At 37.6% G+C, this 21,793-nt stretch overlaps 1 protein-coding gene across 50 annotated transcripts in view; it reads left to right on the top strand.

Moving 5' to 3' along the window:
• Window positions 1-3,418: 3,418 nt before the first annotated feature.
• LOC18424104 (MATE efflux family protein) overlaps window positions 3,419-21,793 on the top strand; it is a 47,912-nt gene continuing 29,537 nt past the window's right edge. For 18 of the 50 annotated variants that reach the window (XR_016041268.1, XR_002279322.2, XR_002279314.2 and 15 more), the window contains exons 1-8: window positions 3,419-3,751; window positions 5,879-6,273; window positions 6,730-6,872; window positions 12,299-12,442; window positions 12,586-12,764; window positions 13,106-13,241; window positions 14,690-14,786; window positions 17,460-17,560. Coding sequence is in view for 18 of the 50 variants with exons in the window: in XM_088847597.1 (XP_088703723.1) it covers window positions 5,936-6,273; window positions 6,730-6,872; window positions 12,299-12,442; window positions 12,586-12,764; window positions 13,106-13,241; window positions 14,690-14,786; window positions 17,460-17,560 (1,138 nt within the window). In the remaining 32 variants the exon portion in view is untranslated. Of the gene's footprint in view, window positions 3,752-4,047; window positions 4,315-5,878; window positions 6,279-6,729; window positions 6,873-12,298; window positions 12,443-12,585; window positions 12,765-13,105; window positions 13,242-14,689; window positions 14,787-17,459; window positions 17,561-21,793 lie in introns of all 50 variants that reach the window. The other 32 variants (XR_016041262.1, XR_016041259.1, XR_002279318.2 and 29 more) reach the window with 11 other exon arrangements.

The raw sequence follows: 21,793 nt of genomic DNA, 5'->3' as shown, positions 1-21,793 counted from the left end.
ATGGATTACAAAAAATTCGATCATGGATTACATAAAATTCGATCATGGATTACATAAAATTCGATCATGGATTACAAAAAAAAACAAAAAATTCGATCGTGGATTACAAAAAAAGAAAAAAACAATTCGATCATGGATTACAAAAAATTCAATAATGGATTACAAAAAACTCTGCCATGGGTTACAAAAAAAACAAAAAACAAAAAATTCGATCATGGATTACAAAAAAAAAAACAAACATTTCGATCATGGATTACAAAAAAAAAAAACAAACATTTCGATCATGGATTACAAAACATTTGATCATGGATTACAAGAAAAAAAAACAAACATTTCGATCATGGATTACAAAAAATTCGATCATGGATTACAAAAAAAAATAAAAAAAAAAATCCGTACAGGACTCGCCGATTCCGTACAGTGAATCGGCGAGTCACTGTGCAGAATCGTCCGCTTCTCTCTAGAACCGGAAGATTCCTGTTTTTTTCGTCGATTCGATCCGTCCATGGCGATTCTCGAGTCGAACCGGGCGAGTCCGGTTCAACTCGACGTTTTTTTAAACACTGGTCTAAACCAACTTAAATCGATTTTTTGGGTGTTCGGTTTAGAAACGACAAAACTTTGACAGTCCTTGTTTAATCAACATAAATGAACATTTGGATAAGGAAAATTGTTTCATGTGGGCTGTACTGTATTTCTACTACATATGGTCCAAAGGTATAAAGCATCACTTTTTAAGACGAATGCAAATAGGTAGTCCAAGACAATTGTAACTAATGGTCCAAATGTTTTCTTGATGTAAATACTATTTTTATTTTTAAAAATCTATTTATTTTTTCATATTCTTGATCGTCATATCTAAGATTATATATTTTTTTAAAATAGGATCAAATTATATTTAAAATATATATTTATTACCAAGCCCACATTTCTACAATATGTGGGCTGGCCGCATAGAAACCGTGTCCTTTGGATAATATTTCTATCTTTTCAATTAGTTTGGATAAATTTGAATTACTTAATTTTAACATATCTAAATATCATTGGAATTCTAACTAAAATACCCAGGACAACTGTTAGTTCCAGTAATAACAAATGCACAAGATAATTTGTTATGGTTATTGTAATAACGTGACTCTTCACCACAATTATGGGATTCCATTGTAGCTATAGCAGATGAACAATAAAATTGACATCTATAAAAAAAAAACCTATTGTTGTATTCGAAAAAATTGATAAAAATTTGGTCAAACATGTGATGATACCCTGCTCCCACAAGTATTTGTTGTGGATAGCTAAGAAACTAAGCTTTCTTAAGGGTGAGCCGAGGCTCTAAACGATCAAAGTATAGCTCACCTTCAAATAACATCGATTAATGTCTTTCAATACTGAAAATCTTTGTGACAGCCTTGAAATATATTTTTGTTGCTAATTATAAATTTTCAAGCTTAAAATATAGTGTAAATTGAGCAGATATATGAAAACTTGAAAATCTTGAAAATTGACAGTCCAAAAATATATTACGTAATATACTATTTCCAAAACTCGAAATCCATTTTTTTATCATGTCCATGCATGTTGATGTTGATATGATCAATTTGAGCATCAAAACAACCTCTTCTAATGAAATTTTTTAGGTGCACTCTAATTTTGATTGTTTAGAGCCTTGGCTCTATATAAACTCTTTTTTAATCTCAATATTAAATTATTTAAAAAAAACCTTAAAAACAACATTTTTTAGCCACAATAAACTTTGGAAATAATATGACATAAACATGAAATATGGGATACTCATCATCTAAATTTTTATTGTTTACACATCCCGAGCAACTTCTAATTCTTGAGTGTTTGCGACATCACCAAGCCAACTTCCTCGACTGTGGACTGGCAACGGGCCGGGTTTGGGGTAGGCTAGCCTTTGCCCCAGCCCGACACTATTCCCTTGGAGGGCTGGGCCAAGCGCAGCCTTGGCTCTATCAATGGCACGGCGGCTAGGCCTGTCTTGTCCTAGCACAAGCCCAACCCCAGGCCACATTTTTGTGGACCAGGCCCTAGTTTTTTAGGGCTAGGACGGGCTGGGCTACCCCTACCTTGATTGGGCTCAAATTGGAATCTTGGCAAGTCCAAGTGCGAATCGCATGGACTTATTACAAGTTTAACTCTATATTAAATTTTAATGATTGAAAATCACAAACCAGTTCCAAGCTTGTAAGAATAGGCTTGGATCATGCCCTCAAAGATTCCATAGGGAAAAACTCAAAAATTAGGTGAGTTTCTAGGTAGGAACTTCGACTCAGCCAGTAGGATCTTCGACTCAGCCAATTTGGTGATCGGCTTGATAAAGATAAAAAGATGTTACTAGTAATAGGAGAAAAACAAGTTTTTCTTATTTATTTATTTGGGACATCAAAGAATCGAGATTCATTAAATTATACGAAAGTAAACCAAATATCTATTTTCAAGATTTCAAGTAAATGGGCAATAGAGACATAAACACTTAAAAGAGCGTGTATAATTGGTGGAGACCGGCTCTTCAAAAGTTGGAAGCAACCACTTTCGTGGTATATAGGATGTAAGTTGCGGTTCCAAATTTCAGCATGAGTTTATTTCATTTTAAAATCAATGGCTTCCAAAACAGCATAACCCTTTCTATTTTACAAAAACAAGAAGCTCTGCAATACTGAAAGAGGCAACTTCTTGTAATTAAAGGCTCATTTGAAGTAATTGTTCCATCCAAATTAGCCATAAATGAGTTATTAATAAATCATTGACGTAGTAATCCAATGATGAGCCCTTCTCTCACTATACCTATCTATACATGTGATTGACATGTGAGTATTCCATACGAGATGACTGATTCTCGGATCAGCTCGAGCGATTCCATGCCGATCCGGTGCCTTTTAAATCACTGCCCTAAATAGACAGTAGGAGCATGCAAAACTTTTGAGATACACCTACATAAATCATGGCATAGCCCAATTATCATTGAGCCGCAGTTTCATGGATTCTGGCGTAGCCCGGCCCAACTATAATGATTTAGAGCCGAATCGGGTGGCATGGCGGGCCAGCGTATCGAATAAACAATGAAAAAGAAGACGAAAAAGATAAAATAAAAGATTGCCCTCTCGTGCGTGCTTTGTATTTACATTTCACCCATCACTAGTGACACGACTTACGAGAATAAGTTATTTTGATGCTGAAATATCTTCAAATTGATCATCTCGATATCGACATGAAAAAAAAAAAGAATTTTAAGTTTTGAAAATAGTGCATCTTAAAATATATTTTTTGATCCTCAATTTTTAATATTTTCAAGTTATCATATATCTGTTTGATCAACACTTTTTTTAAAGTTATAAAATTAATTTTTATAAATAGAGATGGACATATTTTAAGGCAATCACAACGATTTCCAGTATGGAAGCCACATTTTTCGGCAGTATCTGAAGGTGCGATCTTCTTTGATTGTTTAGAGCCTCGCTCTATACAAACCGCTGGTTTCTTTGAAAAACACGTGTCTATTTGGTCGTATCCGAAGCCGCGCCGCGTGTCGTCATCAATCAACGTCTAATTTCATTGCCGCTTCATTATTCTTTAATCAAGGGCTTCGAAGTTTTCATCCTCGTCACCATCGCCATGTTGTTAAGTTAGGGTTTATGCGAATTGGGCCTCTTAGTTGCAGGACATTAACAACTGGTGGTTTTCTTGAATTACTGTTAATTCCTCGTATTTTGAATGTTTCTGGTTCTGTGTATGTTTTCTTTCTGTATACTCTGTGCATTTCATTTACTATTTATTGGGATTTCCTTTCAAAGGTGTATTTGCTTCATTTTGTCTTTCTGTTCATTGTAAATGCTTGGGAAAACGAGTCTTACTGGTTCAGTGTGTGCATTGTTGTGAATTGCTTTGCTTTAATTTGGTCACTTTTAAGTGCCAAAAACCAAAGAAATTGTTTGACAAATTTGGCTTTACTCTTTGTGCTCTTTTGTTTTCTTTAATTACTTCTGGTTATGCATGGTTGATTTTTTTTTCATTCCGGTTCTTTAGGGCATGTTTGATTGGTGGAAGAGGCCAACTTCTTGGCTTCCATAGAGTAGCATGGAAGCTGCAGCTTCCAAATTTCATTATAAATTTGCACTGTTTTGGAAGCGGTGATAAGCCACGACTTCTTCGCACTGCTTCCAAAGCAGCCCTGCCCTGCCCTGCCCGTTTAGCAAACACAGGAATGACTACAGTTCTGCAGCTCCTGGAAGCAACATCTTCCTGTAATCAAACACGCCCTTAGAATCTGAGTCTCATTTTAGTTTCTTTTCGGTACGTATTGATTCCTTTTTGTTTTCTCCTCTTGCTGATTGTTGCTTAACTTTTGCCTTCTCTTGTAAATTGATTGCAATTTGAATTCTACAAGTTCAATGTAGTATCCACTTTGAAGTTTTGTATTTTTTGCTACTTATTATTTCTATTCCCTTTTGATGGTGTTGTGATCCGTACAGAGCATTGGTTCAAGAATACCAGTGTTTGTTGTGGCTTCCCTGTGGGGGAGGCTCCAAAGTTATATTATTGGGGGAGCCTTATTGCTTACCACTAACTCCAAAGAAAAATAAAAAAAATTCTATTACGTATCATGTGCTTCTTACAAATTCCATTTAGGAGATTTTACGATTTGGGTTTCTTGGTGTATTGCCTAGAATGGATATGGACAAATGTGTCCGACATGTATCCAGAGAGTGTCCAAAATCAAGGCACGGGGTTGTTTCTTAAATAAGAAGTTCGAAATAAATACTTATAAAAATAAAAGAATTAAAAATATTTTAAACTAATAAAAATTACAAACATGTATAAAACATTTAAACTTTGTGTGCAATGATAGATTTTTGGTGCTTGAACATACAATCAAGTAGAACCACAAGTGTTGGCTTATGAGTCAGGGCATATAGAAAGCTTTGACTTGATATGCTCTTTTGATCTTGGGAGTTTTGTCTATATTTGATACTATGAGAGATTTATTTAACCCGATTTCTTATACGTTTTTTTGCTCAGTAGGGAAAATGGACCCAATTAGATATAGAGAGAGCGGTCTGTCTTTGGGTTAAAAAAATCTAATTGGGGCCTCTCATATTAGGAGGAGGTGTGTTCCCTTTTGCTCATATATGTTTTTCAATTTCAAATTTTAATATCATTAATAAATGAAATTTTAACACTTAGAACACAGGAAGTGCATGGCTTTGTGGTAAAGTAATTGGTTTCACCTTAGAAGGGCCTAGGTTCGAGGTCCTCAATTGCATCTCTATACTAAATATTTTTTTTTAAAAAAAAGTATACCAATTTTAAAAAGAAAAAAATTGTTCTATTTTGTGAATAGCCTTTTTTTACCTTTTTAAAAATAAATAATAACCATTTGAGGCAGCACCTTGTGTCTTTGGGTGTGACATTGGTGACATCATCAGACACCACACATCTGTTTCTATGGTGTTTCTGTAGTGTCCATGTCACCTGTTATTAATATTACAAAGCGTTGAAACTTTGCTCCTGTAGTCATGCCCAGGTGACAATCTTATATCAGACACTGCATTCTTTCTTTATCTACACATTTCTGTTGCTACATCGCATTATTAGAAGTCCAGAAAACCAGCTATTCATGACTTATCAAAGAAAACTGATAGTAGCCAATTGGATATTAGTCATTTTCCTTCTAGTTTATCGACAGAATCTTAACTTGGCTACTTTGGTTTGTGAAAAGGTGGTCGTACGGGTTGATAGTATCTATGAGATTAGTTTTTATGATCTTTTTTATTTATCATATTTAGTTTTGTATTTGCAGGCGTTATCTTTCTTGAACTGAGTTAAGGATTTTCTTTAATGTTTATTGTGTTTGCAGTGATTGATTTGATGATTGTCAACAAAACTTGATGAATGTGATTAGGAGCATCTTGTGATGGATATCCTGCCTAGAGTTTCACTTTCAAATGGCTCCTCAAGTACTTTATACCCAAGAATACCAAAAAAGGAAATGTCGAGGTCTTTTGCATGCATTAATTCACCTGACATTCTTGGCATTACCATGAGAGCAAGAACTACGATTTTGAGAAATTCAGTTCTAGCATTGGATTATAAGGGGTGTCCACTATCAACACGTATTATTTGCAAAAGATGTAATATCCCCGTGGCAAAATTTTCTTCGTACTCAGATGGTGGTCTGGACTCATACAGCACTGATCCTAATGTCATTCAAACCAAACGAAGTCTCCTAGGGATTATAAAGGAGGGCATTGGGTAAGGTTTGCGACTCACCTCTACACCATCTATTTCTCTTGCTGTATTTCTATAATGCTTCATTGTCCATCATATTAATGACGAAAATTCATGTGCAATTATTGTCTATTATAATGTAAAAGCAACATTTGATCATTGGCATTTTGTGTCTATTTTTCTTTTGAATATTCTTATGTGTGGAAAGTGGAATAACTGGTCACAATACTGTAATTACTAATGCTGCAACATATGATGTATTTGTTTATGCTTGTTGTTTAAGAACATGTTTGGGTTTTTATGTAGTATCCGGACTTCTTTTTAAGAATTCTACCTTGTTGTGGTTTATATTAGTTGTGGGCTGTCTAGGATGCTTGAATAGCTTCATGTTCTTGTGTCTCCAAGATGATCAAAGAACTTTCGGCTATTGGATTAACTAAATAGTATACTGGACTTATAACTTCTTGTTTCTTCTCTCAGTGATTTGGTGGGAATTTCAAGCAACCCGTCATATTCTAGAAGTGTTGAGAGTGAGCTTGTAATTCTTGCTTTACCTGCAATTGTTGAAAGAGCAATAGATCCATTGGCACAATTGATGGAGACAGCTTATATTGGAAGATTGGGTATTCACTCTGACATCCTTTTTGTGAGAGAAACATAATTATTTTGTCTTTAATCATGAAAGCGTATTTACAGTTTATGATTTAATAGAAAAATATGAATTATGGCTTCTCTGGTGTTATTTAGTGTCCATTGATGTGTTTCTTGATTTTTGTTTTGTATGTTATTTAGATTTCCTTATGTTCGATGGAGATTTTCTTTTTGATTATTGTTAAAGAAGAACAAAACAATTGAAGAGTTACAAAGTTTTGAGCATATTTGTGTTTATACTCAAGATGATAATTCATAACATCTGTTTGATTTTATTGTGTCACCTAAATAAGTCAAGTTATTGGCTCTGGTTCCAATCCTCAATGTGACCATTTCATTGGCACTGATATATGGAGCTTGCATAATGATAGCTTAAAAGCATGACATAGAAAAATTTGAAGATGGAAATAGAAAAGTCTAAAAAATGTAAATTATTACAAAGTAGCAAAACAATGACAAGGTGCAGAAAAATGAAAAACATGCATAGATAATTCTAGTGCACCCAAAATCTGTGTGGTAAGGTCCGGCATCCAAAACATAATTCCTTAATCTTCTTTTATTCTTCATCAGAAGGAAAAAAAACACATAATAACCTGAAATACCGTAACAACCCAATGCCCCTTTCACCTTGCTAAGAAATGGGCTACTCTCATTCTTTTTCCTCCCCTTCCAATACTGTTCATCCTCCTCTTTCACCTTGCCCTTTCTCCTCAGTTGACCATCCCAATGTATCGTAAGTTATTCAGTGCGACTCCTTATCCCCCACCCCGTCTATCTCTACCTCACCTTCTTGCCTCTGAACCCCTCCACCTACCACCTCCATTTTTGTAATCTCTATTCTTAAGTTGCTCTATTCATAAGTTTCTACTGGGACAGGACCTCCCCTGCCCACCACATCCAACAGTGCAGACCTTGTCATTTATGACAAACATGATCGACAACAAGATTCACATCCCTTTCCTCCCCTCTATCACGACTGCGCACACCTCATTAGACCTTAATCCCTATTACGTTCATTGATGCTGAAAAGCCCATACCCGACCTTCGAACAATCCGCCCAATCTGTCCACAAACAAAACTCCTACCAACCCCAAACCAAACTCAGCTATTTAAAGTTAAACAACGTGATGTCAATGCATCATCCACCTTCTTCCATTATCTACCTGCAGCAGTTCCTTTAACGTAGAGAGAAACTTCATCAAATAAAGGGTCAACTTTTTCTAAGACTCTGCCATTGCCACTTCCTGTCCCTCCAGGAACGACATCAGGGGGATCTAGAAACGGGCTTCAATCAAGGTTCTTTCTCATCAAATGCATAGCTCTCTCAAACAGTGGCTACCTCCTCTCCTTTCCCTCCAGCCAGCTACTACAGCTTCAAGGGTGGCGGGCTCATTATCCGATTTGTGGTCTCCACAAAACAAGGCTGTGGATACAAGCCAAGAATATTTCAGCACATGCATGGCAATAGGAAACTTTCATGGCTATTGGAAATAAGTGTGATGGGGTTCTTATGATTAACTGGAAAACCCTCAGCCAATTGTCTTTAGGCACCATTACTATCCAAATCAAACCACCATTCTGAAACTCGTTCCAAAACCCATGTTCTTTCACATCCATGTCCTATGGTCTGCAACAGAGCCATCTCTACCCACTGCCATTGCGCAGCTTCATGTCCAATCAAGCTCCTGAACTCATGACCACGGAGTATCAATGGACATGGAAAAGGAAACATTCTCAGCAGAAAGGTGGCTCACTGACCACACCTTGCGAAGGCCAGCTCAGAAACTCTGTACAGATGATTGCCAGCTTATCAAGCTGCTTCACCATAGTCACCCCCTACCTTCTTACAAATTCCAAGGTTCCAGCCAACATCCATACCCCACTTGCTCAACAGTGAATACCTAACCTACCATACTTTATCCCCCCACATTTCCAAATTAGATCACTTGTCTGTCCAATCTCCATCCACCACATCCCAACCATCATAGACCCTTCGGCCTCATTTGTATCCCCTCATCCAAACCCTGTACCACCACAAACCTCCCTCAACCGTGCATATCTCCTCCCCATACATGCAACCTCCTCAACGCCCCTTGAGTTCCACCCGCATTTAATGCAGTGCATCACTATACCACCACCAATCCACACCGACCGACTTAGCACAACTGAACGAGCACCATCATGGCCAATAAAGAGAACGTTGCCTCATTCACACAGGTCCACACTGACATCCTAGCCGCATTAGATGATGGGGCTCCCCATGTGTGGCCCATGACTTAACTACATTTAATTTGGCCATCAAATGTTACCCTACGTTATGCTATATTGACAGAGCCTGATGTAAAAGTCAGCTTGTCTGGACCCACATGGTCAATTGTGTCATGTAGAGAGGATGCCAACTCAACCCATCCTCCACACTTGCCTCAACTAACTCAGCTAATGATGCTCCCAATGAGCCACCTAGCATGTCACCCTCTAGTGTACCAGTTGGACAAACACCCCCCACCCCCCAAAAAGAAAAAAAGGAAAAATGAAAAAGACAAAAACTCATTAATGAAGAACATCCTTTGTGGGTTAATGTCCCAAGAAAGGCACTCCAATCAGAGCATGTGCTGCCTGACGTGGTGTCACCTAACACCATTGGTGTGGTGCCAGCCCATTCCACTTCAGGTCTCATCCCTCCTATCATACACTGGGGGACCACACATGTCACTTAAAGATCATACCCATCTACTGCCTTTGCCTGGGTCCAATCATATTATAGCTCCCATCCTATGGATATCCCCTACCCCTCTTCCACAACCTTCCCAGAACTCTGCTTCTCTGCCCGCATCCTGTGAAGCCCACCTTGAACCATAACTGACTCAGCTCCACTCTTTACCCTCCCCCATCCGACTCTTTACCCTCCACCCTAATTACCTTTCCCCACAGCCTACCTACTGCTCATTAGCCTACCCGACCACATTGTCACTTTTTCTGATATCACCGACTGCTGAAGAACCCTGTTTTCTTGTCTCTCTCCTTCTCCATACCCTCCTCCCAAGGGGCCTCTAGTGGCATCTGGGGCATCTAGAACCTATCCATCCATTAGCTTTCCGCCACCTGTGTCCATACCTTCTCGGTGTTAATCAGCCTATCCTGAAACTCAAATAATGTACAATGGAAATTTACAGCTATCTATTGGACCAACAGATCTTAGATAAGAGTCTTCTCTTGGGAAGAACTCGACAGCTTGACTGCCTTTCCCCCCAACCCTTGGGTCATTCGAGGTGACTTCATTGTCTCCTACGAAACCAGTATAAACGATAGAATCACAGCTAATAGGGTTGGGTTCTCGGACTTCATCTTGGGAGTTTGGTTTGGTCCTGATGGTCCTTCTTTCTGCCTTCGGCTGGGCGGGCTTCAGGCTGTAGAAAAAACCTCAATTTCTTAAGGCAGCCCTATAAATTTGGAGCCGTAATCTACCTGGGAATTTCAACTCCACCAAAGAAGCACACCTTTCCGAGATTGATCATTTGGACCTCCTAGAAGAATCTAAGAAGCTTTCTCGGACAGAATTAATTAGGAGGCAGAATATTAAATCCATATACGTTGCTGTCATAAAACAAGAAGTAACCTTCTGGTGCCGATGGTCTAGGATAAGATGGCTGAAATTTGGAGATGGGAACACTGTCTTATTCTTGAAATTGCAAACTGCAGATGCCAGCCAGCCTCATCATTCACATCAATATATGCAACCATAGCCATACATTTGGAGAACCCACTGAAATTTCCAGTAGCATTATCTCATTTATCCAGAACCTCTTCACAGCAATCATCACACCTGGCCATGCATGGCTGATCCTCAATGTCCCAGCTGAAGAGGCCCTCATGCTTAAACGACCATTCTCCAAGGAGGAGATTCTACATGCTATATCTGACCTGGGGAGGACAATGTCCACAGGCCAGATGGCATCCAGATGGTGATCTTTAGCAAGTACTGGGACATTCTGGCACTTGATGTGCTCGCTGTCTTCGATGCGTTCCACCCTAAGGGTATTGTCTATGAGGGCCTGAATGCTTCGTTTATTACCCTTAATCCCAAAAACTGAAGGAGATGAACAAATCAGGGACTTCCCACCCATTAGTTGGCTCAATTCTCACACAAACTCCTTCCCAAAGACCTAGCCACTAGACTTATGGAGGTCCTTGACCATGTCATTTCCCCCAACCAAAGTGGCTTAATAGAATTCACACAAATCGTTGATGTTTCCTTAATTACTCACGATCCTATCCACTCTAGGCATCTTGACATGTCTCCCGATCATGTACTCAAGCTAGATAGGGAAAAATCGTATGACTATATAGACTAGTACTCGTTGGATGAAGTCCTAAGGAAGTTGGGGTTTGGTGCTAAATGGAGAATGTGGATAACGGGTTGCATTTTTTTGACCTCTTTTTCAGTTCTTATAAAGGTCACCCTCCATCGGTATTTCCAACCATCCAGAGGCCTCCACCTAGGAGATCCTCTTTCACCCTTCCACTCTAGGTATGGACGAGATCCTGGACCTCTGGTAACTCGAGCCCACAATTCATTGGATCTAGACCCTGCTAGAGAAGGATTGGGCTCCCATGGCCAATGGGGGTCACCATCTAGCGGAGTGTGATCCTAAGTGATGGAGGACCATATTGTCCTCCCCCCCCCACAAAAAAAAGAAGAAAAGAAAAAAAAGAAAAAAATCCCCTAAAAGATCCCACTTCTGAACTGCTAGATTGAGGCACTGAAGCAGGATTTCCTATGACATACAATGCTCCCCGTAATGATGCACATGTGACATCGGTGGTAGCTATGTCCAGGTAGCATAGCTGGTGACGTTAGATTATTCCAATATTTGATAGCGGCTTCCTGCATTTTGCATATCTGACATTTGCATCACAGAGCACCCAATTTGAGAGTGCAACATTATATTAAATTATTTGGGTTACCTGTCCTTTTGTTGTCCTCTTTGTGAGGCACATTTCTATCTATTATTATTGTTATTATTATTATTATTATTATTATTTTTAATAACAGAATTTATCAGTATGAAAAAAGAAGAAGTTGAGTTTAACAATAGAATGGCTTTTGCTTCATTCTTATGTGTTTAACACTATTACATAGAATGTGCTGCTATAAAGGAGCGAAATTTTCTTGGCCTTCATTTGCTATTTTATGGGTATCCTATCTTAGAAGCCTAGTTTGATTCAGGGTCTATCCTCTCTTATAAAATAGACAAATATTTTTCTAGAACATTAAAAAAATCACTTTGGATTTTTATGGTGTGTATGTGCGTGACGGTGTATGTGGCATGAGCTTGCACATGCATTTGTTGGGGTCCCTCAAGTTTAACACTCTTTTGATGTTGGCTTGTTTCAAAAGGTGCGGTGGAGTTGGCTTCTGTTGGTGTTTCCATGTCAATTTTCAATGTCATATCGAAGTTATTCAATATTCCTCTCCTAAGTGTCACGACTTCATTTGTGGCTGAAGACATATCAAAATGTGCAAGCGGGGACCTAATTACAGGTGAAGTTAATTTGATGTGTGGAAGGGCTTCTATGCAGCACCTGCCAGTAAGCATTTGGTACTAAAATAATTGGTTATGCCATAGATAATACTAAATTAGAGCACTTTATCTTGGTCTGAAGCTTGTGATCAATTTTCTGCAGGCCAAAGTAATCAAGTTGATAATGGTGACCTCCAACCAAAAGTGCATGAGATAACAGAAAGGAAACAATTACCTTCTGTATCAACTGCCTTGTTTTTAGCGGCTACCATTGGTATCATTGAAGGTGCTGCTTTATACTTTGGAGCTGGAATGTTTCTTAACATAATGGGTATATCATTGGTAAGTTAAAGAATATTGTTTGAGCTCAAATGGCTGGTCACCTGTCGGAGTTTAGTCATAAACAATTGCTTATGGATAGGCCATCTATTTGTGAAATGGCTGCACTGTAGGTGTTATTGCTATCGTCCTGTACTGGAGTTAAACTCCAATCTGTGTATGTGTCTGCCTTGTGCTTCTATTTATGGATTCTGTCTTTGCACATCTCTGTTCATTTTCAAAATTAATATCCTAAGCAGGATTCACTTATGTGGATGTTCACATGTGTGTTTTGTTCATCTGTTTCTACTGATGGATTTTATCCTTAGCAGTATGAGTCCATTTTCAAATTAACTACATTGCAGGATTCACCAATGCGCGGTCCATCTCGACGAATTCTTTCTTTGAGAGCCCTAGGTGCTCCTGCTGTGGTACTTTCTCTTGCTGTCCAAGGGGTCTTTCGTGGTTTCAAAGATACAAAAACACCCATGCTTTGTACAGGCAAGTGCCTGGGTTAACCTATTGTCCTGTTTATTAATGACGAAAGGCTTAGAATCATAGCTGTACTGAGTTATCATTTAATTTCTATTGTGGTAGTATATGCAAGTATATGGCTTCGTTGTTATTAATTGCAGCAATCTTGGCAATATAAACATTGAAAGATATGACACATGCTATAATCTTCTATTTTATAATTATTTATTGGTTTTACTTCTTATGCTACAATTTATTTAACATCTTTTGATTTTCTTTTGATGATTAGGTTGTTTATTGCTTTCTAAGTTTGGAATGGATATAGTCATTTGCATTTATATCAGATTTAATGCTTTTTTCTAACTTTTTTTGTCTAATTAATGTCTTTTATAATTCATAGTTGGTTACCTAAAGTATATTTTTTTTAAAAAATGCCATACGTGCACTAGTTGTTTTGTACTTTAGTTCATATAGTAAATTTTGAAAGAGGGACAGGGCCTTTCCAAACCTATAGTAAAATTGGGTGAAGAAATACCTTTTTAACGATTTTCACTATACTGTAAGGGTTTGGCATAACCCCAGAGTTGAGTGCTGTAGGTAAAAATGAATATGCAAATATACCATTTATTTCCCATTTTCCAAATGAGGCCTTACTCTCGCTTCTGCATTTGTTTATGTTCACATTTGCATCATGAGAACCAGAGCATTGTTATATTATGACATGTGAGATGTGACTCATGACATTATTAGGTCGTGTGGGAAATCATTTAAGCTGCTAAGAAGGGCTTTTTAATGCAGAGATTCTGATCCTGAACATTGCAGGAAAGAACATTTGTTTCTGTACTTTATGAGGATTACAGGAAATTTTATTGAGCCAAGGGATTTATTTAGCTTATATATGATTTAATTATCATCCGTCTTAACTTCTAAGCATGCATGTCTTCAGCCTTATATGCTCTTGTTGACACACAAATGGAAATGATTTGTGCTGCAAGTTGCTGGTTTGTTCCATGTGTAAGATCTCCATTGTGAATTCTTGTTTCTATTATACTATTGTTGATGGAAAAGATCTCCATTGTAGATGGAAGACCATTCTACAAGTTACCCTTCTCTGTTATTATAGTGTTTGATTCTCACTTTGAATTCAACATGTCTAAGGTTGATTTTCCGTATGTTGTGCTGTGCATTCTGTGATGCATTATGTTAGAGTTTGTTTTCAGACTTTAAGGACTTGATCTGAGTTAAAAAACAGAGAGCGACCCTTGAGTTTGATTCAATAGCAATACACATGACATATGAACTCTTCAAGGGAGAGATTGTGCTCCAGATTCAGAGTTTATGATTGCAACAGCTGGAAGTCATTTATTTATATTTATTTAATGTGGTTTATGTGGCTATGAACTCTTTGTAATGCTTAATTATAGTTTCTGGCTCTGTTATGTTTGTTATTCTGATAATATTCTATTTTTTTATAGGGGTTGGTAATCTCTCGGCAGCTTTTCTGTTTCCCCTGCTCATGTACTTCTGTGGCCTTGGTATAACTGGTGCTGCCATCGCTACAGTTACATCCCAGTAAGTTGTTTGGTCTCTATCCTATGGTGTTCCCTTTGCCATTGAAGCTTACAATCATGAAATGAGCTTAACTGTTAATGAAATTAATATTGTTGTAATATTGTATTTCAACACTAACAAAGGGTTTCCTTTGTGTTGTTGCCATTTGAGAGGTACTGATTTTGTTTTTTAAGAGATTGTCCTGTATAGTGTGTTATGAGGGTATGTTTTTTTTCTGTCTATGCATGTTATTATTTATCCTTTACATTAGTTTTCATGCAGTTGGATCATGTAGGTAAGGTGATCCTAGTCATTTCTGTATTTTCCCAAGGGAGTGTAGTTACAGTTCTTTGTACATGTTGCATGTAAGAGGTCTTTGTCACCCCATTTATTCTGTTGATGCTTCCTTCAAGCTTGCAATCATTTCTCTCTCTCTTCTTCATGCTTCATTAATTAAGGCATTTTGATATTCTTGACATGATATTAGAACTGGCAAAGCAGCATCAAAGCTGTGCAATTTATCCCATTTTGACTATCTTCTGTTAGATTTCATTCTTGCTGGTCTATGTCTTGTGTGTATGGTTTTCTTTTATATTGGGGCATTAGGGAGACCTTCCTTTAATTATTTTCTACTTGGCACAAGTTCATTTAATCCCCCTAGTGTCCACTGTAATTATATTGGGAAATTCAATGCCTTTTGGCCATACCATTGACTTCTCTGGGGTTTTGTGTATATCCATTGGTGATCAGCCTGGCACAACCTCATTTTCCTTGTATTTTTCTTGCTGTGGCTTCATTCAGTCTAATTTTTTTCTGTCTCACAGTATTTGGTGTTTTTCTTACTTCTTTTAATTGATGGATTAATGGATGGCATTTTGTGGATTGGTCAACTATCGAGAGATTTTGAGGAATCCCGATTCAACATAATCAATTTTTTTTTTTTTTTTGAATCCACTCTTGTGGATATGTGGCGTGGGTCCGTTGGCAGTATTTCTTCAATGACTTTATCTCATTTGTTATTTGGATCTTGCATTTAAGGTAGCGTTTCCTCTCCTAGACTGCAGTCCGAGAGCGGGAACTTGTTTCCAACTTAGTTACCACTCTTTTGACTAAAGTTGTTGAGGGGCGGACCATGTCTCTTCCTTGGCAGGGCTTCATTGTGGGGCCCACAAAATGCATTACAACGTAAATCTGGGTTTTACAGAAGTTAGGCGTTTTTATAGATCAGTTTTGAGATCTGACTCAAGCATCATAATCCTCAAGTTAATAGTTGAAATTTATCACATTATTAATTATTTATTTCTTGGATGTTTATTATATAGGCACTCTCATGGTGCCCCTTAACCAGGAGCCTTTTGGCAAGCAACAATCCCCTGCTCCATTAACATTTGCTTAAAAAAAAGAAAAAAAAAGAAGAAGAGAGCAACCCTGACCCCAATCAATGCTCCCAACAACTATGCTCTATCTATCACAACACACATGGACACTACATTTCTGGGTCCTAATATCTTCAAAAATGAATTCCTTGTTTTGGATATGTATGTCAGGGATTTGAACGCATGAAACCAGGGTTTGGGTCAAGAGCTATAAACCCATTATTTCGAAGACATTTTATAGAGAGGGCCTAGTTCTAGCTCCTTGGCTTTGGGATGAGCCATTGGAATGCATCTCTGCCAATTGGTCGGACCTGAGTGCACATGACATTTCATCTGGAAGGTCTTCATTTAGAGGAGATTCTTCTGGCAGGGTATGCGCAGTTAAGAAATTGTCTACAGCTTGTCCCCTCACAGCCTTCTGAGGGACATATGTAATCTCAAACTCCATCAGGAGTAAGGTCCATTTTAGCCAGACGATCTGTCAGTACAGGTCGCTAGACAATCTGTCAGTACAGGTCGCTAGACGATCTGTCAGTAAAGGTCGGGTCATGAGATACTTGATGGGATCTCCCATTTATACCAGTTGTACTGGGTGACCTAGCAAAAAATGACAGTTCTTTAGCCGGAGACACTACGGCGAGGCACATCATTTCTATTGCGAATCATTATGTTCTGCACCTATCGTCGTATGACTCAGGTAGTATAGAGCCACCTCCTTCCCCTCCTCATTATGTTGGGTGAGAAGGGCTCCTAATGACACTTCCAAAGCAGCCATGTAGAGAATAAGTGGTTTGTCTGGCCAGGATGCCGATAGAACTGGGATATACAAATTTTGAAGCTTAAAGCCTAGGAATTTGAGTGGTGTAATTACCTGGATCAGCTTGCATTGGTGGCATTGCCATCTTCACTCGATAAACTTCAAACTGCGAAATGGAGAGTTGTCATGTGTGCTATTGTGTGACACTGTCACCTGGTTTACCCATAAAGGATATTTCTTGACTGCACAATATTTGGCCTTCTCAAGTTGTGACATGTTTCTAATTATTTATTTGGATAGTTCTGTGCAAAATCATGGTTATCGTATGCTCATTTGAATGCATAAGATTAAAGAATGCCGTGCTAAATTTCAATTAAAAAGGATTGGTTAGTACAGTAAAACATACATTCTTAATTACTTTGTTTTTATCCCTTCTCATGGAAAATATGCTTTTACACCTTTGAAAAAAATTATATTTTCTAGGCAGTTTACCAGCCTATTTTTGCTTGTTATATGTTCTTTAAAATTCTTCATGGTATTATTTGTTTGTTTGTGTTTCAGGTATATTATTACATTTTTACTTCTGTGGTTCCTTAGTAAAAAAGTGAAATTGCTTCCTCCCAAGTTGGAAGATCTACAGTTTAGTTCCTATCTAAAGTCTGGTAAGTGTTCTTAGATGGTAAGAATTTTCTTGCTAGTACTCTTATTCACATGAACATTTCAGATTGATTTATTTTGTATGTAAGTCGTTGCTTGAGCGAGGTAAAGATATGAAACCCATTTGTTGTTTTCTAGTTCTTGGATGTGTTACATGGACTCAACTTTGTGGCTATTTGGTTTGCAAAGTGATGTAGATAGCCCTTGTTCTCACTGGCATGCACTCATCTCAAATCATGGTGGTCTATTAGCACATATTTACATACCCACATGCAAAACATATGGCAACCATGTATTACGAGAATTTCCTTGGGGTTATTGAAGGAGTGTGATAACAGTGTATTTACAGGATGGGAGTCGGAAGATGGTGGGGTAAAATCCTATAGAGTACCATGGATTAGTTTGGGCTTTGGTTGGAGCTTTATGGATTCTGGTTGGTAGACCTCCTAGAGTTCGGAGGCCTATGTTGCTCAGCCAATACCAGCCAATACCAGCCAAGCTTGAGGTGGTCCCCGGCAGCAGTGGGGATTTTGAAATATATTTGGTAGATGCTAAAATATATTTTTGGTAGATGCTTGTAGGGCAACCTAGGACTTGGAGGGTTGGGGAATGGGAGTTTGTTATGACTTTCTCGTTTAGAGGTTAGTGCATTATTGCTAAGATTGCACTCATGCTTTCAGAGGATGGAGGCCTTGTTGGTCATGTACTGTGTCAATGTGATAGGTATTGGTGGTATAAGACCAATGGGTTAGAAATGCAATCTTTTAAATTTTTTCCATTGTATAAAAACGCAATGGTTTAAATGCATGAATATCTCAATACAAAACCATAATACATATATTCCAGCTTACAAACATGGTTTATATACATTTCAATAATAAAATTCAACCCTAATAGGTCTCTTACAAATCTTTTACTCAAAAATACAATTAAACTCAGTACAATATTCAATTATTCACAATGTACATCTCTACAACATTTTGCATGACTTGCACTCGCAATTCCTCATTATATCAAAATTATATAATAATTCCGTCTTTATTCTTCATCCTCATCATATATTACAATGTCTTATACACATCATACACTTGATTATAATAATCCAATAAGATTTCAATTTGCATAAACAATAATGCATAGCATTAAAGCTCATACCGCAAAATTAAAGAACAATCTCAATATTCACACAACATACTCAATTTAACAAATCATGAATCCATTTAATAATTGTAAATACACCAAATGAACATGCAAACATACATGGGGAAGCCATAGTTCGAACCCCTGGTGCTCGGGCCACGAAAGGGCCTTTTGAGGATTTAATTTTGTCCCATTGTCTAAGGCACGGGTGATAATAATAACTCAAGGAGATCAATCCAATGAGAAGCAAACAATCACTTTTATTTCACTTAATGGGGATCAAATTATGAGAGAGACATGTATCAAAATAGCATTTCAAAGTTTGAGAGAGATACTACACAAAATAAGGAAGCTATGGTGAAACTACACCATGTGGTCCATAAGGGACCACACAAACTTTTCAACAATAAAAAAGGAACCCAAGGGACTATTTTATATGTTCAAATATGATGAAATAAACCTCTCATCAGTTGTATATTCTTAGTAAAAATTCCAGAAAAATAAGATCAAGAAAATCAAGTTGAAACTACTCAAGATCATGGAGCAATCAATGTCTACACATACTATGTGTATGCACTACACTATTGCTTTGAGACTCTTCAAATATCAAGTTTTCATGACCAAAAATGAAGAAAGGTACTGTGACTAAGAATTACAACAACCTTTGATAATGGAAATGAAGTAGGAATTAAAAATATAAGAAGAAAAATCAATACCTTAATGAAGCAATAGTAGGAGCTTGATCACATAAATGAGGGACTACTCTATGAAAGGGTTTCAAATGAAAGCTCAAGGAAGAAGGTAGTCTCATGAGTGGCCACATTTTTGTCAAGGGGGCTCTCTCTCTTTTTTTGATGTGAATACTCAAGTTAGGGTTATAATTGATCTCGTAAGTTACTTTTATACTTAGATCATAAAGATGGTTTTGATCTTGATCCTTGATGCCTTAGATCAATGGCATATGAGAGGCTTTTATTTAAGCCACTCATCCATATCTCATTACCAAGATCAATGGATGAGCTTTTGACACCCTTCACTATTTAAAACCTAGGTTTATAATCATTTTACCTTGAAGGCCTTAGCTCCATGTTTTATTTTCCATCAAGTCCAAATTCATGTTTACACTTATGCCAATGATTTTGAATAATTTGTGAGAGTGACAAGGACACGGACATAAAAGTAATATGGTACATCCACATATGTGAATAAAATATCTTATGACACAACCAATAGGAATTTAACAACACTAAAGTTTCACATGGGTCAAGCCCATAAGGTGGTGCCACATAAGATATACCCACATGCTACAAACTCATATGTGGATAATAATATGAATCAAATTAGTTCTCAAAATCCCATGACTTCACACATGCCAAAAGTGGCACATATGAGAAAAAAAAAAAACATGTGACTTAAATCAAACTTAAGTCATAACGATATATAATACTTTAAATAACAAGATAACATGTTATAACATAATACCAACAAAAGAATTAATGACGAATAGGTCCCCATATGGATATGATGTCATCCACGAGTGGGGAGGTGGGGGGTCCACGTGGTATCCCTATGATCACTTGGGATCCATGTGGCATCCCCATAGGATGTCCTTGTTTGGTATTTATGTCAAACAAATTTAAAAATCACATTTTTTATTGTTTAAAAAATCTAAAAAATTCTCCAAAAATCCCAAAAATTCTCTAAATGATTTCTCAACATTATTACACAATTTCTCATTAATATAAAATATTTTCTCATCAATTTTAGATTAATTTGGGCCAAAGGTAAATGAGATCTCTAGATTTATAACACTAGTCGGAGTCTTCCATTAGGCTAACCCGAATAACGTTCCACCGATGTCTCAAGCCAACCCAATGCACCAATATTCCACAATCTATGGCAGAGACACATAATTAGTCACATCAAAGTCGCTGAGCCAGAGCTTTTCGTCACCGAGGGTTTAGTGGATTACTGGTGCACCCCTGTGGGACATTTTTCAACTCAAATACAAGGGTCCTCTCAAAGCACATGTGCACTAGCTCTTCTAAGTCGGATAATACTATAGAAAAGTGGCTTCTCCATACAATTGTGGGTGCACATGTCATGGAACGGTCTCGTGTCAGGATATGGGCTCATGTCCCATGAGCCGAACATTCCATGCAGGGTGAATACTCTTGTAAATACTCAGGTTCTATTATTCTCGATTGGATTCTCCATACCCTGGCTTATCACATCAATTATGATGCATTCTAATCAATATAGTCCTGACTGGGAGGTGACTGTTACACCTCCCCGAGAGTTTACATTCTCAAAACGTATAATCTCAATGCCTCAAATACTCGAGGTATATGAATCTGGCCCCAGTGCGCCAACCACTCAGATTGAGTCTCTTTTTAACTCCCACTGAGTGTAAGAGTCTTGACTTTAAGGCCTTGAAAGGCAACATGGCCAACAATAGGGTGGGCGAGTGGAATGTTATCTTCCCTTGGCACTAAGTGTTTTTTTGGTGATTATATCAGCCTTGGAAAGTCCCCTGTCTTTATAACATGTAAGGAAGTAGCTAACATTAATGTTGATACACTTGCTAATGGTGGTGCATGGGCTTCTTTACGGATGAAGGTTTTACCTTTTTGGGTCTTGTTGCATTGCCATCCCTTTTTCATTCCTATTTTGCACCGTTCTTCTAAAAGTAACGGATCTTTTATTACTGATAAAAAAAGCTATATGGGTCATCCATGGTTACAAGTGTCAAGCGCAACATGATTGTGAAAGGGGAGAAAACTACTCCTCCCCCCTCGGGGAGCCCCACCTTTTTTTTTTTGTTGGAAAACCTTCTTTGTTGCTTAAAATTATAAAGCTTAGACAATCATGAAGAAGAAAAGGAAATGCAAGCATATTCAAGTCGAATATAAAACATATTAACGCGTTGGTGGATTTTCATGTCTTCATGAGCTTAACCATGCAACATGATGCTCTTTCATATTTATATATATATATATATCAACATCATCATCATCTGAGCGTTATACTAACCATTTAAATGAATCCTGTTCCATCATTCGGCTTTATCAAGGGCCATACACTGTCACACCATAAGT

The sequence above is a fragment of the Amborella trichopoda genome, chromosome 9 (genome assembly GCF_054954075.1).
Source record: "Amborella trichopoda isolate Santa Cruz 75 chromosome 9, AtrichopodaSantaCruz75HAP2 v2.0, whole genome shotgun sequence".
In the NCBI taxonomy this organism is placed as follows: Eukaryota; Viridiplantae; Streptophyta; class Magnoliopsida; order Amborellales; family Amborellaceae; genus Amborella; species Amborella trichopoda.
Note: the sequence above shows the minus strand (reverse complement) of the source record. Positions and strands in the feature narration are given on the sequence as shown.